The 21020-nt window shown below is 42.6% G+C and overlaps 1 protein-coding gene across 1 annotated transcript in view; it reads right to left on the reverse strand.

The window, feature by feature from the left end:
* LOC138528055 (protocadherin-8-like) overlaps window positions 1-20582 on the reverse strand; it is a 121284-nt gene extending 100702 nt beyond the window's left edge. The window contains exon 1 of the mRNA XM_069639494.1: window positions 20544-20582. Within this exon, the coding sequence (XP_069495595.1) occupies window positions 20544-20582 (39 nt within the window). The remainder of the gene's footprint in view (window positions 1-20543) is intronic.
* Window positions 20583-21020: the final 438 nt, after the last annotated feature.

Below are 21020 nucleotides of genomic sequence, written 5' to 3' on the forward strand. Positions count from 1 at the left end.
GCCTTCAATACCACGGCCCTGCCCAAAGCTAATTTAGGGAGCAAGAACCCTTCCAAACTTGCTCCCAACCTGGCTCTGATCAACACATGCTCACTCACTGCCCACGCCCTAGACATCCATGATCTCCTATTGGTTAATGACCTTGATGCCTTAGCAATCACACAAACATGGCTACACGCAGCCTCATGCCTGGCCTTATCAATAGCCATTCCCCCTGACTACACCATTTTCAGAAGTGGAATTGCTTTCAATGCCAAAGACCATATACACATTCAGCAACTTAATACTTCGCTCAACAAACCTTGTGACATACTCTCACTAAAACTGAACACCACCCCACCAATACCATCACCATCCATGTTGTCTATCACCCACCGGGTGCTATCAACTCCTTAGAAGAAGACCTTCTCCAGACACTAGGCCACAACTTAAAGCTCTCCTCAGAAGTGACCCTCTGAGGAGACCTTAATCTCAGACTCAATGACCACACTGACCTACCAGCCTCTTCTCTCTCCAACTCAACTTTCTGCCCTAGGGTTCTGTCCATTAGAAACAGATTGAATCTTGTAAATTGTTCTTGTAAATTTTCCTTCCAATCCACTTGGATAGTTTACGATTCTCACTTACCTATCCAAAGTTGATTCAGAACAACTATCTCAATCCTTAAGCCCTACATTTCATTTTTAAACATGAGGGCATTTTGTATTTACAGCAACTGTCCATTACTATAAGAGACTCAGAGGAAACTGATCATTGATTAAAAAATATGATGAATACTATTCAAACCTAATCAACTTAATCTTCAATATGACCTAATCAAAACTTGCCAACAAGAATTATCAAATCAGTAAGCATTAATTCAAGATACTTTTTCTTTGTATGTGGCGTAATATTTGTACCATCCACCTCTTTAATGTTTGTCTTAGTGAAAATCAGGCTACCCGAAGAAATTGAACACTTTAATTTAGTAAAAATTACAAATGCACGGGCAATATCAAAATGTGTATCTGCTGAAATGATAGATGCCAGAATGATACTTTATCTGCAAATCAGCCACTTTGATGTAGTTAACTCTCATTATTTGAAGAATAATACAATTGGTTATTTGCAGTAAATGGTTTAACACCTATATCTTTTCTAAGTCGAATATAAATTTCCTTTTTTCTTGTTCACTATTTTATTTTTCTAGCAAATTGCAAAATTTACTTTACCTCCTGATGAACCACCTGATGTAAGGTGGGGAAACACATGTTGAGGACATTACACGTAATTTTCAAGAACGTTAAAATGTAATGAATCTGTGAAGTCAACAGACACTACAATTTCAAAATAATAATAAACAATTGTTTGGAGCGCCTGACAAAAGTGTCTGCATCTTTCATTGAAGTGCTAGGCTTCTGTCAATGCATCAACAACCCCAAACACATCAAAAAACGAGCTCTTGAAAGGCTAGCTGACCTCAATTGTAATATCTCCATTGAAACAAGCATACCTTGTCATAGTCAGATCATCACATTATCACCTGCTCAATCCTTCTTGCTAGGCACACTAAACCCCCCACAAAGCAGCTACTGCCATCACTGGCCCGCAGCTCTAGGAAACTCTCCAAAGAGAACCTTTCCTTGGCCCACTCCAATTGGAATCCCCCAACATACCGGATCCACAAATCTTAGCTGATCTTTACACTAGCACTCTAACTGCTGCTGTCAATTCTATCGCCCCTCTAGTCCCAAAAAAGCTAATCCCACAACCCACATTAACTCCTGGTACTCCGAAAAATGGGTGGACCTTAAGACAAAAAAAGATCTTGTTGGAAAAATTCCCTACTGACACCCTGAAACAGGAATTCACTAGCCTGGCCAAACAATACAAACAAGCCACCATTACAGCTAAAGCCTCTACCTTCAACTCTAGAAAATCCAATGCCAACTCAGACACACAAGAGTTAGTCACTATCCTCAGAGAGCTGGAAACCCCAGTGCCCCAAGTCTCTACCTAAAACAAAGATGTTGCCTGGTGCAAAAGCATACAGAATGATATCCTGCAAACAATTGACACGTTCCAAAAAAAAAAAAGAAATCTCCAAACAATACAACATTAAACACTCCCACCAGCACACTCCAGTCATCCATGCCACCATGCTCGACACCCCTGACACTGCACGGTTCAGTTTTAACAAAATATCCACTTGGGACCCTCTAAAAACGTTGAAAAGCCTCAAGGCATCGAGATGTAAAGGAGATGTCTGCACAGCCTCACTCATGAAAGACTTTGTGGACACACTAGCCCCCATCATTACAGAATTCATCAATGCCTCCTTCGCTACAGGCAAGGTCCCATCCTGCCTTAAAGAAGCTTGGGTTTTACCACTACTAAAAATAACTCTTTTGACCCAGCCATACCGAATAATGACAGACCGATCACCACAGTACTGTTCCTTCAGAAAATTCTTCATAGAGCTGCCTATGTCCAGATCCAATGCCATCTAGAATCAAACCACATCCTAGGTGTCCACCAGTCAGGTTCCGCCCCAACAATGGTACAGAGTCAGCCATGATTAGGAGTCGGCACTACTCGATCTAAAAGAACAAATGGACGAGATCAGGGACAAGGGCAAGCCTGCCTTACTGCTCCTCTTATGCCACCATCTCACTTCTGCAGCCACCTTCTCCCCAGAAGCATGGATTGCTTCCTTCCTAGAAGGCAGAGTTATGAAGGTATTCCCTGATAAGGCATGTGCGGCACCTGCTCCTATCATTTGCGGAGTCCCCCAAGGGTCATGTATCTCTCCCACACTTTACAACATTCTCACAAAGCCTCTCTTTGACCTCTTAGACGCCCAAGGTATAGTTTAGACTAATTCCGCTGACAATACCCAAATTCTTCTCTCCCTCTCAGGTGACTACACCAATGATGCCACCCTGCTAAATTATACATACGCCACTCTCCAAGCCTGGATGGTGACCCACGGACTTTGCCTTACTGATGAGAAGACAGAACTTCTCCTAGTTGAGCCTCATTCTGTGCTAAAAAAACCTAACCCGGATTACACAGCCTTCAACATCGATGGTACCAAGATCACTGTCTCACCCCCCGTGAAAACACTAGGAGTCTACTTAGACGCCACCCTCTCCCTTTCCCGCCAAGTAAATGCTATATCCTCATCAGCAGCATACTCTACCAAACACCTTAATGCTTCCAGGCCATATCTGCCTGACAATTGCCTGGGCGGTGGTAGGCGCAAGGCTGGACTACTGGAATGCCCTCTTTGCTGGCACATCCTCACACAATATACAAACAAAAACTCCAGACTATTCAAAATAATGCCCTACGAGCTGCCTTAAACCTGCCCAGAACTGAACACATTTCAGATGTCCGGAAATCAGTACATTGGGCCTCATTAGGACCCTGGCGGTCCCGTAATGAACGGTGCCGGTACGGGACCGGCACCGTTCATTACGGGCTGCCCTATTACGAGGACTGCTACGGGACCCGCTAAGGAATGCCTGGTAAGACCAGGCGTCCATAGCAGGTCCCGCTAGTAGTCCAGGATGCTAACAACGGGCATGTCATTGTTGGCATCCTGCCCATTCCCATTGAGCCCTATGGGGCTCAAATGGGAATGGGGATTCATTTTTACCAGGTCCCAGAAAAGGGCTATTACCGGGTCCGCCAAGGTTGGCATGACCCAGTTATTGCCCTTTTCTGGGACCCGGTACAAAATCATTACCGGCGGCAGCCGTGCCCTTAATAAGAGAACGGCTACCGCCAGGGTTGTAATGAGGCCCATTGTCTTCCTATTCGTCAAAGAATCTTTTTTAAGACACTTACCATCAAACATAAATGTATATCAAAATCGGCTGGCCCTATCTGGCCCAAAAAAGTGTTATGCACCTAGTGGATTGGCCGACTAGATCGCCCTACACTCAAAGATCGGTGCAACCAAAATTCAAGTGCACCAGAGCTGGAGGCTCTAGCTTCCCTGTCCTTGCTGCAAAACAATGGCACTCCCTCCCTCCGGCATTGAGAGGAGACAAATCCTACTGGGCCTTTTGCAGAGCACTTAAAACCTGGCTATTTGCATAATCTCTATGTTGAATGAATCAACCCTTGCACCCACTCTGTATCGTATGTGCAAAGAAAATCTGATTTATGTAACTTGTATGCTTGATACACGTCTTGTATTTGTACGCTTCTCAATTATAAGCTGATTGTCTACAAGCTACATGTAACTGGTTTCCACCAGCGCCCTGATGCCTGAGGGTTTGTGTGAACTATATGAATGCTAAAATAAATAAATAAATAAAGCTACTCTGTGCCTGACAAACCTGAACCTCCTAAGGGTTGGAATAAATCCATCACCCTGAGATCTTGAAAACGAAGTCAATACATGATGAAATTAAGGGAAACAACAGATGTCTTTATATTGCAAAAGATTGGTGCCCTTGTGGGCTTGCTTACCCAACCTCAACTTTAAAAAGAGAGAAGACGAAGCCCTTGCCACAAGCTGGGCAAATCGGACCATTATAATAAATATTCTGACGCTCAAGGTAAATATATAATCCAAATATGGTTTACAGTCTAGAGTGAATATAAAGGGAAGATATGCCCTAAATGAGAGTGTACCTCTGGCTTGTTCATTAATAGCAGTGGACTTGGGCCCATGTTATGTACTTTGCTAGCTTGACCTCTTTTTTCAAGTAAATCAAGGAAACCCACTTCTCTCATAACAAGGCCAACATAGTTTAAACAAGGGATTGTGTGGCCTACACATCTATACATAATATAATCAGCAAATGTTTGTGTTCAATGTGCAAATGTATTGTACCAAGCAGAAACCCAAAGGGCTGCTCGGGCTAACCTTAACCTTTTTGAAACTTGTGTGAGTCTTAACTCGATAAACAGTAGTTCATTGTTAGCAGAAGATGGGGCCATTAAAATGCTCTTTAAAAAGGTTTGATCGAATGCCATCTACCTGCACCTAGGTCTTTGCGTTATAGTTGCTTAGAGCAATCTTGGGACCTGACTCCCCACAGCTTCTATGTAAGTTTAGTATTGTCCTATTTAATTGACTAGCTCTCTTAGCTTTTCCACTTAGGATTTACAAGTACAGCCCATGAGAGAATGCAGGCTCTGATAATCATACACCTCCACCATGCTCAGTTAGATACCTTTGATATTTATGTTGCTGGTAATATCTTTCTGGGGAACACGAATCACAAAGTCATATGATTTTTGGTGTGGTTATAATCGTGGTGGTTTCTTTGGTAACACTTAGAATCCCAGTATAGAATTAGGCTGAGGAAAAGTAGTACTATTAGCAGGACAAATGTGAACACTTAGCTCTCAAAGTTCTAAATGTGTATTAATAATAATAATAATAATAATAATAATAATAATAATAATAATAATAATAATAATAATAATAATAATAATTATTATTATTATTATTATTATTATTATTATTATTATTATTAGGGTATATATTGAGTGTGGACCTAGCTTCAGCAAGCAACTGAGAGCTTTGCAAATAATAAGGGAAAGACACAGTGAGGGAAGCAGACGTTCAAGGGAGTGGGGAGGGGGAGCAATTTGGCAGCAAATAATCTACAAACCAACAGGGTAGGACACATTGGGGAGCAGATGACCCATTCCCATGTCAGGAGGGGAATGAAGGCTGAGGACCTAAGGGTTAGGAGGAGCCATTCCTTTAAGACATTGGTCTTGAGCTCCTTCCTGAAATGTAGCAGTGAGGGGGTGCATCTGGCGTTGATGGGAAGGAGATTCCACAGAGTTGGGGCATAGACAGAGAAGGTCTGTCTGCTAGTTCTTTCCTTCCTGCACCACAAGAAGTCTGCACATGTCCTTTCGTTTTCTGGATCATAGGCCTGCAGAGATGCTGAATTTCTTAGTGAGGTAACTTGGGACCTTCAGGGCAACATCCTTGTAGATGCTGCAACAGGGTTTGAAGATGATACTTGCTTGCAGCACGAACCAGTGAAGTTTGCTGAGGGTCGGGGTGATGTGATCGAATTTGCAGGGCCCTTTGATGATTTGTGCGGCAGCATACAGGACACATCTCAGGGGTGTGAGGGCAATCGCCCGAAGGCCTTCCAAAAAGGTATAGCCACGATCCAGGTGGGAGAGGGACAAGGCTTGGACAACAGGGCTGATATTGTTTTCTTTGATGAAGGGCTTGATTGTCTGCAGGAGAGAAAGTTGCTCCCAAGCCAATTGGGACTTCCATGCAATGTGCTATTTGAAGGAGTGGTGCTTGTCAATGTCAAACCTTAGGGACTTGGTGCAGTTGGCTGGCTGAGGTGTGGAGGTATTCAATTTTGTTTGTCAGCACTAGAAATTCAGTTTTGGAGTGGTTGAGCTTCAGCACTGGACGATGCGAGGCAGGCCTTGAGTCTGTGGATGTCTCTGATGGAGGTTATCTTGAGGTAGAGCTGTGTGTCATCTGCTATTGTATTGATGGATGTGAATGTTGTGTAGAGCCATTAGGGTTCCAAGTGATTTCATGTAAACATGTAGATAGTGAGAGAGAGGATGGATCCTAGCAGGAATCTTATGCATATGATAATTGTTTAACCCTAACTCTCTAAGCCAGGCTTCTGATGGTGTTGGTAAGGTAGTAGTAGTAGTAGTATTAGGATTTTCCAGATGTCTCAAAATGCTGAAAATAGCCTTGGTGAAGTCATTAGCCATGTCAAATTGACATGTCAAATTGAGATGAATATAAGGATTTCTTTGCTGAGATAATGAAAATATTGTAGGTTTGCAGGAGGCGTTAAGTTCACTACAGCATTCTCTCTGAGGATAAAAGATTAGCTTATCTTTCACAGGGCACGCTGTAGGGCAGTGGTATTCAAACTATGAGGAGCGCCCCCCTCGGGGCGTGGTGCTTTTTCCAGGGGTGTGTGAATCCCATAGCTTGAAAAGAAATAAATGGTATACAGCCTTTTCACAGAAAACGTTTTCCTCGAGAGATGTTTCACTGAGAAATGTTAATTGAAAGATTTTTTAATTGAGAAAATCTTTCACTGAATTTTTTTAATCGAAAATATATGTATATATGTTTCGGTGGGGTAAAGGGTTACATTTTGAAACCAGGGATTTAGGGGGGACCCCCCCAGTAGAAAAATAAAAATAAATATTTGGGTATGTTGGGGGTGTTTTTAAGGGCAGAAAACAGGGGTTTGGGTGTGTCAAACGGAAAATTATATTGTACCTCCTATTGCAGCGAATATATGTATATTGGCCTACGCCAAGCTGCTTGTAAGCCGCTTGCGGAAGAAATCTGTGTTGCAAGGTCCTGACCTTAAAATCAATGTAAGCCGCCATTTTAGGTCAATCCGCCATTTTAGGTTCGCTTTGTAAAGTCACCCTGTGAGTTAAAATGGTGGACGATGTAATTCCGAAATACAACATGGCCGCCTTGACCTCTGTGTGTAACTAATATGTAACTTGCCTGCAGGCCACTTGTTGAGGTTGTGAACTGAGACCTTGTCCTTCGTTGACCTGTGTGTAAAGGATTACTTGTGCAATGAAACTAATCCACGAGCATATGGTAAGAACAAATGTATTCAAATACTGAACTAAGAACACTTGTTTAACTACATTGTATTAATGTTTGAGAAAACTTGTATGGGGAATCCCAGAATACACAGTTGCCGTGTAGGCTTGTTGATGTATGTATTAAAGGCAAACTAGTTACATGTGGATATGCAAACTCGGCATGAACCCTAGATCAGTAATGTATTAGAGGAATATTAACCCGAAGTAGGGTTGGATATCGTGTTCGCAAATAGCATAAAAGAACAATGAATTCTAATGTACAGCATCTCTCACTGAACACACTGAACCACACTTGAGGTTGTTGTGTTGTACTGAGGGCCAATAGCTATCCATTATTTTTTGGGGAAAACTGTTCAGTATAAAATAAAGTTCTTTGTATGTTCCTTTGTAACCTGTGTTCGGTGTATTTCCTTTTGGGGTACTCAGCCTCGATATCTTGATTTTGTTTTCACAGGTGGACCCCCCAATAAAAAATAAAAATAAAATTGGCATATGGATTTTCAAAGAATAGTGTTATTTATCTACATTAGGTGAAACATTTGTCAGTGAAAGAAATGTGATGAAAAGACATGTAACCCAAATAAACAGCCACTCAGCATGTAAATGCTCCCTTGCAGCACAGAAATTCCAGCCTTTCTCTCTGAGGTCCCAATCACATGTGGTGTGAATGGGCCCTGGAATGAGATGGTGGGGGCACAGAAGCAAGACCTTTGGCCCCTGTCTGCTCTGCATGGCTGTGTGCATATAACCTGGCAGAATCACACCCACCATATAGGCACTTGAGTCAGACAAGTTATGTGCTCACAGCAGTTGCTGGTTTACATTTCTGACTGGTGGAAAAGAAAAAGGGGATTGATTGAGAGGTGTGGGAAAGAGGAGCCAGAAAGGGATGAAAGGAGTGTGACTTAAACAGAAGAGTCACTGCATGGGATGAAGTGCGAAAGGAGGAAAAGACAAGTGCAGCATGGGAGAAGAGACAGGGCTGGGAGAAGAGAGGGAGTGAGAACTAAATGGAAGGGTGAAGTAAATGAATGATGATAGAAACAGATAGCACAGGAGGCCTGCATTAAGAAGCCAGGTAGAAAGGGAGTTAAAGCAAGAGAATAGTCAGAAACGATCAAGAGGTAGGAAAATGGGACCTCTGGAAAGGTCATGAGCCATCTAGTGATGTCTCTGATTTAACACTCACAATGGACAATCTCAATCATCAACAGAGGCATTGCTTGGGGGGGTGTGAGGGGGCTATCGCCCCAGGTCCTTTGGTTGTAGCCCCTGATAGAATCTCAGGGGCTATAACCAAAAGGCTATAGCTAGCCACGAATCCCACCAGTCCCGACAATAGCGTAGCCCTGGATCTTTTCCAGACCTTGCAACACCCCTGATCTCCAATGCGAACCCCTAAGAATCTTAGACAAAATGTGGGATGAACAAGATGCTGCCTGGTGCTTCCTAGGCTGAAGGGCAATGACCCTAAAAAGTCTCATTGTCACGCTTTAGAGGCAGCTGGAAATTCTGTACGATCTCGATATCAGGACATGCAATGGGCTTTGCAAACAGGATCAAGCAGCAAGACATTGTTGGGGAGATCTCCCACATATGCCAGAGTAATGCTGGAAGTTCCTGGACTTGTAGGGCCCAACTTCCTCCCCCAGTATACACGGAGGACTCAGTCAATGGAAAGTTCAAACTGTGGTTTATTACAGACAAAACCAACAGGGATCGATGCAAGAACATCATTGAATTCCAGTACGTCTTAGCTCCTCCTGGCTCTCAGGCCAGTTTTAGTGTAGAATTACATCACTACTCAGTACTAACTTGGGCAGCTCGCCAAAAACCCATTGATGTGTGTGATTGGCTGTCAGGAGTCTAATAACCTATATGGGTAACTATATGCGTTATTCTACTGGCTCTCACGTGTCAGGTGGCTGGCCTGTCCCATCCCTGATGTACTAATACATTGTTGAAGAGTAGTGAACTTACCATTGATTATTGTCCGCTGCTACCCACCGCTAGAGTGGTAAACTATGATTGGCTAGAGCTGATTCCCCCAGTCCTGGGACTCGATTGGGTTCTCAGCTGAAGGTGTACTTCTTCAAGCTAATGTGAACGACTTTGTGTCTGTATTGTAACTTGTGTTCACCACCTTTGCCTTATGAGAATATTCCACTAATGGTAGCAACACTTGTTGCAATCGATGTCAGGCTGCTCTTTCCCAACATGGAAGACTGTCCATTGTTCCATTAAGCTGTACCATGTGTTTAGGGACCACAAAATCAAGGGTTGCAGCTCTTTATTATGAGGATGTATTTGATTTCTTTGCAGCTAGTCACTTTGTCGTCTGGGGATTGGAATGTCTTTGTATCTCTCGATCTTGGCTGTGTGTCCTGTCTCACGCGCCTTGCTCTCTGTCCAGCCTGAATCGGCTCAGCTCATCCCCTGCTCAATGATTTGAGTCCTGCTGTAATTTTCCTAAACCTTATAATGCAGTTTCTACTTTGTCCATATTATACTACATTCTCTATGGGTTAGCTATATGTGGTTTGATCAGGTTCCATATGCTCTCCTGTATGTCCATGTGACTATTGGCTTTAAGCATCAGCAAGCTCACTCAGGATCTCTTGTGCCTTGTGGTATCTGCATTACTACAGCAGATGCTTATTCTATATTGAAAGAGTTTATAGCACTGCCCACAGTCTGTACCCCATGTTCACTAAACCATGTAACCTTCTTCATCAAACCCCACCTCAAAGAACCTACACTTGACCCACTCCTCCCCCAGAACTACCGGCCCATCTCAAACATCCTCTACATGGCCAAATACATTTACCGCAAAGCATATAAGCAGCTCAGCCATTTTAACTGAAGCCAACAACTTCCTGGACCCTGCCCAATCTGGCTTCATACTGTTCCGAGGAACAGAGTCCTCCCTATTGTCTTTCTGCCTTCAATACCATCAACCACACCATTCTCCTAGACAGGCTGCACTCTTTAGGAATCAAAGACACTGCCATCTCTTGAATCTTCTTTCACCTTGCTCATAAATCATGCTCCTCCTCCCTTTCAACTCTACATCACGACCAGTACCAAAAAGGGTCCCACAAGGAGCATCCCTATCTCCCCTGCTCTTCAACATCTATCTAAACCCTCTGCCTGCACCCATCCGCTCCCACAATCTGACCTGCTACAACTACGTAGATGACACCCAGATCATCCTTAAAATGCCAACATCGCCAGGCTCCAACCATCCAGATCTGTCATCATGCCTCTCTGATATTGACTACTGGATGATGACCAACCACCTCATCCTCTATCCTGGGAAAGCTGAAATCCTAGACAGTGGGAAAATAGCGCTCCTCCCCCAACCAATTCACTGGCCACAATCCAAAGGCACCCCACTGGCAACCTCCTTCTTAATGAAAAACCATGGATGCACACTGGACACATATTTTTCCCTCTCCCAACCCATCAACTCCGTATCCAGAACTTGTTTCTTCCATGTACGCATCCTTAGGCGTATTGTCCCTTACCTCACCTATCCTCACCATTTCTCTGCCTTCATCTACATCATCCTCTCCCGCTTAGACTACTCAAACTGCCTTTACCTAGGCACACCAGCGTTTCAGCTAAAGAAACTGCAACTAATCCAAACCGCTGCAGCCTGCTTGCTCATTAACCTACTCCCAGAAAACACATCAGACCTAAACTAAGAGTCCTCCATTGGCTCCCTATTGGTCAACACACTACCTTTAAAGTCATTCACATGGCCCACCGGTCCATCTGCTACAACCACACAGAATTCCTTTAAGACAAAGTCACTCGCTACCAACCCTCAAAGCCTCTCAGATCTCACACAGCATCTCTCCTACTTTTCCCATATTACAACTCCTACAGACTAAGCAGATCCTCTTTCTCCATCTAAGCGCTGATCATCCGGGACTCCCTACCCCTGCACATTGGCAATATTGACAATCACCTGGCATTCAGAAAGGCACTCAAAACCTGTTTTCCCTCCTTCCTCTTGAACAGAATAGGGAGACCAGCTGTAGAGCAGGGTCCCATCACCCTCTCTCCTGGGAATTGGCACCCCTTTGCAAAGAAGACACTCTGGAGCAAAGCGAGACACTCAGACTGGTTTCAAAAAGTCATCAGGTTTATTTCTTCCAGCAGTCACATCATACAGCTCTGGGACTCTGCTCAAATCTTTGACTAAGACCCTGCCTTTTATGCACTGCTTGGTTGGCTCAGTTCCCTATTTATCATGCAGAACACTCTCATTGGTTCAGGCACTCCTAGACAAGCCCCTTCCTCTTCTAGGGTTGGCTGACTGGACTGCCAATTCAGAAAAGCTCCCATGTCATACTTATGTCTGTCATATCACAATTTGATTTGAGTCAATTCTATTCGAGTATTGCTTCTTTTTATGGGGATTTTTATCCACACTGTTGGATTCCTGTTTTGCTTTATCCTTCAAGGTTTCGCACATGGTATGTTGTTTCCCAAATAAACATGACATTTTTATTTCATTTTTTTTGGAATGCAACCTTTTTTTAAAAAATTAGAGGTGTTGTTCTAGCGTGTCTCAGCTGAAGAAAGGATTATATAAGTCAAGAGGCAAAACTCATGAATTTATTTCACAAGTAATATTTGTTAAAAAACATAATTTGGAGTGTTGGACCAAGAATAGTCGAAGACAACTCCTATTTCTTTTGGTTCGGAGGTGTATTTCTTAGTGGGAACTCCGTTCCTAGGGTTTTTTAAAAAAAAATATATACACGATCCCTTTATGGGATCAGACTTATGGCCTGATTTGGGGATATCTCTGATCCTTAGTTTTTCCAATCAGGTCACATGGAAGCCGACCGGTTTCAGTGGTATTGAAGTTATTAAAACCACTTTCTTCAGGGCTAAGGACAAACACCAATTAGTGTGTGATCTAATTTATTCTACTGGTTATGGTGAATCTCTTGTATTCAAAAAGGAGGTTGCCCCATTACAGGTGAGACAACTCCCAAATGTCAAGGTCCTGGATTCGAGCTGGTTTAGTTATTTACAGTATCTCGAGTCCATGATGATCACACATTCCTTGTTCACCTCCCGGTGGGTGAGAAGTACCCCTCGAGATTCTGCCCAAGTCCGATGTCGCTGCACTAGCAAAAGGTTGCATTCCAAACAAAATTAAATAAAAATGTAATGTTTATTTGGGAAACAACATACCATGTGCGAAACCTTGAAGGATGAAGCAAAACAGGAATCCAACAGTGTGGATAAAAATCCCCATAAAAAGAAGCAATACTCGAATTAAATTGACTCAAATCAAATAGTGATATGATGATAGGGACGATTTGAGTTCCAGATCCCCCAACTAGGTTCCAATATTGTGGATACTTATATCTGTCACTGATTAAAATTGTGTGTGCTTTACTTGACCTATAAAATGAGAACATTGGGAACATTTCTGGCGTCAGTCCTAAAATACTTTTAGCAACTGCATCATGGTTTCCTGTCCCAGAGGCTCAAATATGGGCATCAGCTGCATCCTCGCTGCTAATTGAACCAGCTGAATGCAAAACCCACTATCTTCCCTTGACTGCTACCTCGCTCCCACGGCTCATCACTGTCAAGATTAGAGATAGGAAGCGCACACACCATGTCCTTGACTACTGAACTCTCACTGAACTATCATGAGGTAATTCTTTTATCCTTTCAGCATGGTTTCACAGAAATTGACTTATTTGTATGCCCAACATCCATCTTAGAGTGCCTGACCCTGTCTCAAACCCAAAATGGCTGCCAACATTACAAAATGCCTGACTAACCTATGTTTACTTAAAACTTGGTACCTGCTCCGATTTGAATCTAGTTTCTTTGATAATGTATCATAACATGTACTACCTGACACATTCTGGCACATGATGTTTTGACTCCAAAAAATAGATCGCCTTCCAAAGCTCTTTCGTAGAAGGCACTACAATTCAGATTTCAGTAACATTTAAAGTCAGTGATCAACCCAATAGTTTATCATCATTCAGTTTGAGGTAGAGGGGCTCTATCTCCACTACATTCAGTTTGAGGGGAGGGGGTACTCACCCCTCTACACTGCCCCCTCTGAATAGTATTTAGTCATCTACTTAAATACATACAACTACACCCATGTCCACTCTCCTCAATTTTCAATGTACCTGCATATCTCTGACCTAATCACCCTTTTCTATAGACAATTTACTTTAATCTGAGAGGTATCCTAACACATTTCTACAACGTCAGTACTAACACATTATACTCTCCTAGTCTAAACATGTTTGTGTCCCTAAAATCTACTTTAATTAACTTTTATCTGAGCCCCACCTCCATTCCCCGATTTACTTTAAACTAACTATATGCCTCAGTTAATTTTTTACAGCCACTATGAGACTCAAGAGATAGTCAAGCTTTGAGGTAACCTAATTAGCCCATCACCTGCACACATTTTGTCCATATCGTGGCTCATACTCCACATCCTTTCCGCCACTCCTACCCCACAACATTTTCTTTTCTTGCTCCCATTCTCTGCCCAATACCGATCTTCAATATTTTTATTGTTTAAAGTTCTGTTTTTTCTTTTCACTGGTACATCTTCCACCCGACTCATCTCGGTTTAGCATCTGCGGACCGACTGTGTCCTGTTGATTTTATCCTCTTTTTTTGGGCTGCCTTGCCGCAAGTCTTTAGGCCCCTTTAATCAAAGGCCGGTACTTTCGCTTTTGAGTGTCTCTTGTCTTTCCACCGAGCACTTGTATTCATAGTTAATATGTCCGTTAAATGTCAACAGGAGGAGGCATTTTAGCAAGGGAACACAAAGATGGGGGAGTCTTTTGCACACATATTTAGAACAAAAGTACTTTGAAATTGGGCATGTGATTTGGTTCCTCTGTGACCTATCTCTCTTCAAGTGGTTAGATGCTTTCAATCTCCTGAGACCTACAGGTCCCTCATTCTGTAATATAAAACTGAATGAGCTTCCTTTGCAAAATAAATATGTCTCTATTATCAGTCCATTTCCTTTCAACCCATCCCCTTAAATCCCTTTTTGTGTGTTCTGTCAAAATTCACCTGCCTTCTAAACAAACGTAACTTTAGACAATATTTATTTTTTCTTTTTGAACATTCCTGCCTCCGAGACAAAGCTACAATTAAACATTTTGATTCTTTGTGTATTAAAGCTATTCGTTCTCTCAATTTTTTGTACATATTGTCATGTATCTTTCTGTATGTGGTAAACCTGCTGGAACATGATTTGTTTACAATAAACATATCTTTTTAGGCAATATAAACATGTGCATATCTCATATTTTCCGCCCTTATGTCATCTGGGTTTTCTCTTTATGCATATTATATACATCCCTTCATATAGAGACACTTGAAATGACACATAATCAATACAAACAACATCTCAAGAAAGGCATGTCATTGTCTTCTCCATCTCCCAGGCGCATCCGTAGTAAAGACATCTTTTATCAGGGATCCGTGTTCTCAGTTAAAAAATGAAATAGAGACAAAAGTCATTCTGGTATTGGCAAGTGGGTCAAGTTTCTTCCTGACTTAAACTTTTTCTCCTGGCTTCTAACAAAAATGTTTTCTAACAGTCATTTCTCCCTATTTTCAGTCCATTTAACTCACAGGCTTTCCCTAATTTGTTGGTGCACAAAACAATAACACTTTTCACTAGCCATGTTCAATGCTAGAGCTAGTACTTAAATCTTTTTTCTCTGCTTTGCTGTAAATACTTCCCGCTTAGCTGTAAATGCTTGCCGCTTAGCTGTAAATGCTTGCCACTTAGCTGCAAATGTTTCATTCTGCCTTGCTTCACCATCTTTCTCCCAATCGCGTTGGACCATGGTATTTTTCATCTGTGCTTTGTTTTCAAACTTTTGAGACAAAATAAAATGTTTCGCTGCACATTATCTCCTCTTTACCCCACTATGCTTAGTCTAGTCTACCCCTGTTTTTGTAGACTATGGCATCAATTCTTACTGTGTGCCTTCATATTATATCATAAAACTACATTTTTTGCCTATTCTAAACATTTTTCTATATATGTTTAAAGTCTACCCTTGTTGGCATTCTGACAACTATTGAAATGTATAAAAGGTTACCCACCTGTCATCTGACGTCTTCTATGTCCTGTGTTTGTCTGATGTGGCCATGCTTGCATCTATATGCTACTCTATTCACCTGATTGCACCTATCTTGGGAAAAAATGGCTACATATTTGAAGACATTGTGTCTCTATCTGCCTCTTTTTCTGTTACTTACCTGGGTCCTCTTACTTTTAATAATGATCAGCAGTGTGTCCACACCCTGTGATGTGAACCGTTACTTACCTGCATCATGATATACAGTATCTTCCCCTATTCAAGGCCATGCAGACATTCCTCTTATGTTCACGCAAGGTCCATGATTTTCATCTGTAACATAAACCAATATCATTACAATACACTTAAAAAATTATAGTTTTATTACACTTGTATTTTCTCCTTGAATTGGCTCTTGTACAAAATTGTCCTTGTCTGGTTAACCCAATTTTGGTCAACCATACCCCTTTTTGTTCTTTTCTCCCTAATGCTTTTTTATTGCTTTGCACAATTATTTCAATGCTGGCCTTTAACCCTCATTGATGCTGTTTATTTTCTATTTCTTGATGTTTTGCTCATTTTATACTCCCTGTTTAATATCTATCCATTCATTCATTCATGCATGCATTCATTCATTCATTCATTCATTAATTCATTCATCCAATCATTTCTTCATTCATATTTTATTAATATATATTTTTTATTGGTTAATTGATTGTCAACCATTAACATAGTCATATATATAGATCCTTCACATACTTTCCAAATCTGACACATTTCCCTTTTATCTCCCCAATTCAATTAATCTCAGAAGGGTCACCTACTTAGAACTGGAATCCCTCTGTCAAGTTGTATTCAACAATGTCTCAACAAATTTTAATGCATCAATTGTCCGACCAACTCTTTTTGCCATTATAATAGCTTCCCATAACTGCTCTTCTTCATTTGAATCATTGTCCTGAACCTGCAGATTCATTGTATTTTCCCTTAAGACATTTAAGGCAGGACATGTCAGCATCCAATGTCTAATCATTTCAATTCGATTCATTTCCTTGCAATACCTACAGATAGCCTGTTCCCGTAGGAGTTTCTTCCTTCGTAGCAGGACTTCCCCTGATGTCAAGATGTTAAGCCTACATCGTAGCAGCAGGTCTCTATAATAGGCTGATGGGAATTTTAGTAGGTATAAAGGTAATTTGTTTACTTTCTTGCGTTCCCATATGATGTTATAGCATAATTTACCTTACCTCTTTAGTTCAATAGTTTCTGTCCAATCGTTTTCCTGGAGCGTTTTCTTCGTGTGTTCAGGATTTCCTTTAAGAGTTTTGAGGTCGATGTTTGCACTGTCTAAAACTTCTTTATATCGGTCCCTCTACCTCTGAAGGTTCTTATCCTTTTTTTCTGCCAAGCACATCAAAATCTCAAAGGGACCAGGCAGAGTATCTAACACGCATTTCCTGTAGAGCAGCGGTATTCAAACTGTGGGTCGCGACCCCCCAGGGATCAGTTGGTGCATCCCTGGGGGGCCCTGAGAGCTCAGCATGAAATGCTTAAAAACATTTTTTTTTTAGATTAGAAGAAATGGGCAGGGGTGGCTCACATGGTCGGGCTGAAGCATGAAACTGTCTCAGGCAACAATGAAAAAGTGGCCCGCAGTTGTAAATGGATATTCACTCTTTTAGTCACAGACTGGGCCTCATTACAACTTTGGCGGTACGGTAACAACGGTGCCGGTAAGCTACCAGCACCATTGCTACTGTACCGCCATGGTACGAGTTGAGCTCACGGGTGCCTGACAGCCCGCCAGGTCTGCCCTGGCAGGCCGTGCGGCACCCGTGAGCACAGCTCATCGGATGCACCGGCACCGTTATTAACGGTGCCGGTGCATCCAAGCTCCCCATTCCCATTGAGCCCTATTGGGCTCAGATGGGAATGGGGATCTACTGGTACCGGCACCCGTGAAATGGCAATTATCAGGTCTGCCTAACTCGGCATGACCCGGTAATTGCCCATTTGCAGGTGGCGGACCCGGATGCAACTCCAGCGGCAACCGTGCCGGTTTTACCGGCACAGCTACCGCCAGTGTTGTAATGAGGCCCACTGTGTCAATGGTACGCAAGGCGGTGCTTTGTGTTAAAAAATGTAAGTAAATTGTGATATATTCAGCAACAATGGTCAAAATTACTAACTGCATAGTTAAGTAACTCATCAAACTGGTCCACATTGGCCAAAATGGTGGCCCATTTTGTCTGGCCCACACTAGCATTTTACGTTTTGGGTACAGGCATTGCCCTATGGGCCAGTCCCAGCCTGGCGGCTCATCCATAATGGCAAGGGGACGCCCACCAGTGGCCCCTCACCCATTATGGAGGAGCTAAGGAGCCAGCCCAGTGAAACAGTGAGCACTCCCTCAGCTGCTTTTTACAGCTGAGGAAGTGCTCCTGGGCTGGCTGAACTGTCAAAGGGAAACACTGTTTCCCTTTGACAGTTCAGTTTAGTTCCCCTGCCACACATGCTCACTGAGCCATGCAAGTGCTGGGGTGTTTTGCTTTGCCAGCATTGCATAGCTCTTTGGAAATGCTGGCTGGGGCAATGCATGTCTGTATGTCCGAGGGGGAGCTCCTGCGCCTCCTCGCACATACGGAAAGAGCAGCCTGGAGCGGGGCGTTTCAGAACCCACACACAGGCCAATGCAGAAGGTACGTTTATGTTCATTGTTTTTATTTAAACATGTGTATGGATGTGTGTATGCTTATGTTATGAGTGAGTGTATGGTGATGGATGCTCCTGTGAATGATAGAGTGATTGCTGTATGAATGTGCAGCGCCTTGCATGCACACATAATCATGTTGATTGTGTTAGGCCCAGTGGAGCCCAGGGGACAGAGATGGTATCTTTATACTGACATCTATGATAGATGTCCAGTAAAAAATGTCATGCCTGCCCCTGGGCCCCCCAGCTACAATTGCAAACTGTTTTGCTATTTACCCATTTTTTTGTTAAAAGTATGCTCTACAATGCAACATTTTAACCCATTATTTAACAAAAATTCACAGGGGGGAAACCCCCCCACCCCCCGAACCCTCCTTTATTGGTTTGAGCTCCCTCACTATGCTCGGTCGCAATGGCATTTTTGGGGGAAATAGTTATGCCCCTCCACTTAAAAAAATCACCAGCCGGCACTGGCCCTCAGACTCTGGGAACGGGATGGGGGAACCCAGGGACTATGGTGGGAGCACAATGGGCGGGACCCATAGGATAGTGGTGGGAGCAGAGTGGGGAGAGCCCAGGATGTGTGATGGGGTGGGGAGAGACCAGGGACTGGGTAGGAGTGGGATGAGGGAGCCCAGCGACTGTGATGGGAGCAGGTAACGGTGCGCAATACATACTGTCCATTTGGCATTTCTCGGGGCCCCGACCTGCCCAAAATTTGCTCAGGGGGGCCCCAGCCAAAAAAGTTTGAAGACCACTGCTGTAGAGGGAGATGGATTTCCAGAAGACTACCTATGTTAAGGAGTGTAGTCTCAACTCGTGTCTAATTAAGGCTACTGGTAGAGAATCAGGTAATACCCAAATTTTCCTCCAGAAGTAGCCTTCACCTATCTCCCAAACTTTCCAGGATAGATGAACCAGAGTCTCAGCTCCATATGTTAGGACAGCTGACACCTTCTGCTTATAGAAGGTAACTATAGGGGCCAGCGAGAATGACCCATATCGGTAGTGCAGTGCTCTCCCTTGATTGGTTATCTTCAGTAATTTCTCTCTAACCAACTGATAGTGCCCCATCTCATTGATGTTTTTGTTAATTCGTACACAGAGATAAATTATTGGTTCCACTACCTCCAATGGTCAATTTTCAATAGCCTATTTGAAAGAGGCGTGCTTTTTTTCTTTACTGCATGCAGATTTCATGATTAATACCTTAGATTTTTCAACTTTTATCTTCATTTGATTTTCATCCAGATAGATCCGGGAACCACGGATGCACAGAGGCAATCGTACCGAGAGAAAGGAACATCTTTGAATCCACAAGAATCTACACACAAGGAAAAAAAGAAAAAAAGAAAAAAAGGAAAAAAAAGGAAAAAGAACAAAAGGAAGACAAATAGAGAGCCGATGAGAGAGAAAATTGAATACCAATCAATACTGAATCAGAATTATGAGAAACATGACAAGGAATCTCCCCTGAGGAACCGTGGCTAAAGTCATGGGGAAACACGTGTTGGGAGACAATTTGGGAGACAAAGTTTGTTTATTGAAACTTTAAGTGTATGGAGTATCCAGAACCTATACTGAATAAACAAATTGGAATTAACATAACCAAGTGATTGAGTAATTCTTCCCAAGGAGCGCACTAAAGGGTACCAACTTTATTTCTCGAGATCTTAAATGCTGTCTGTCGTCTCTGGAGTCCTATAGCGCTCTGGTCAATAAAAATGAGGTTGTCCGCGTATAGGATCCACAGATTTTCACCATCTTCAATTTTTGGTAGAAAAGCCCTTATTTGTTGTTGGGAGACCTTCATGTCCACCAAATACAGGGCAAATAAGAACAGGGCCAGGGCACAACATTGTTTTATCCTCCAAAGGTATGTATCTTCCTAGTCATAGTCCCATCTCTAGAGAGTTGGATCTGTACAGTAGTACCAGTGTATGGAGCTTGAATAGCTTCTAAAAGATCTTCCAGGCAATTCCAAAGCTTTAGCTTGTTCCAAACCATTTCTCGGCTTACGCTGTCAAAAGCTTGTTCCAGATCCATGAATCCTAGATACACTTTCCCCTTTGTTTCAAATTTTCACTGTTTCAGAAGGTTTAGTATGAATAGGTTCAAAGATGTACCTACTCCACTTACAAAGGTCGTTTGACGTTTGTCGAAGATGTTCTCCTTCATTGCCCAATTGTTAAGATCCTGCAAGAGGATTCCCGCTAAGATTTTGCCAATAAAGTCTAATTAGCCTATTGGCCTATAATTCTTTGGTTCGCTACGGTGCCGCTTTTTAAAGATCGGAACTATAACCGCATCCTTCCATGAGGGTGGCACCGTTCTTGTTTTCTTTACTTGGTTGAAATCAAATATATAGGATCAGCCCAGTCCTCTTTGTTTTTCTTTAGCATCTGTTTGGAGACGCCATCGGGCCCCGTCACCCTCAATGAGCTTAGTTTATTAATTCTTTCTAGTATTTCAGAGCGGTCAAATTCAATTTCCCACTCATTCGGGTTTTGGATTCTTTCCAATTCTTCTGTTCGGTGCTTACATTCAAAGAGGGTTATATAACATTGTACCCATCTATCCTCCGGGACTTGATTTATTGTTACAGCCGCTTGAAAA

Source organism: Ambystoma mexicanum, chromosome 7q (genome assembly GCF_040938575.1).
Source record: "Ambystoma mexicanum isolate Mex_15411 chromosome 7q, UKY_AmexF1_1, whole genome shotgun sequence".
Classification (NCBI taxonomy): Eukaryota; Metazoa; Chordata; class Amphibia; order Caudata; family Ambystomatidae; genus Ambystoma; species Ambystoma mexicanum.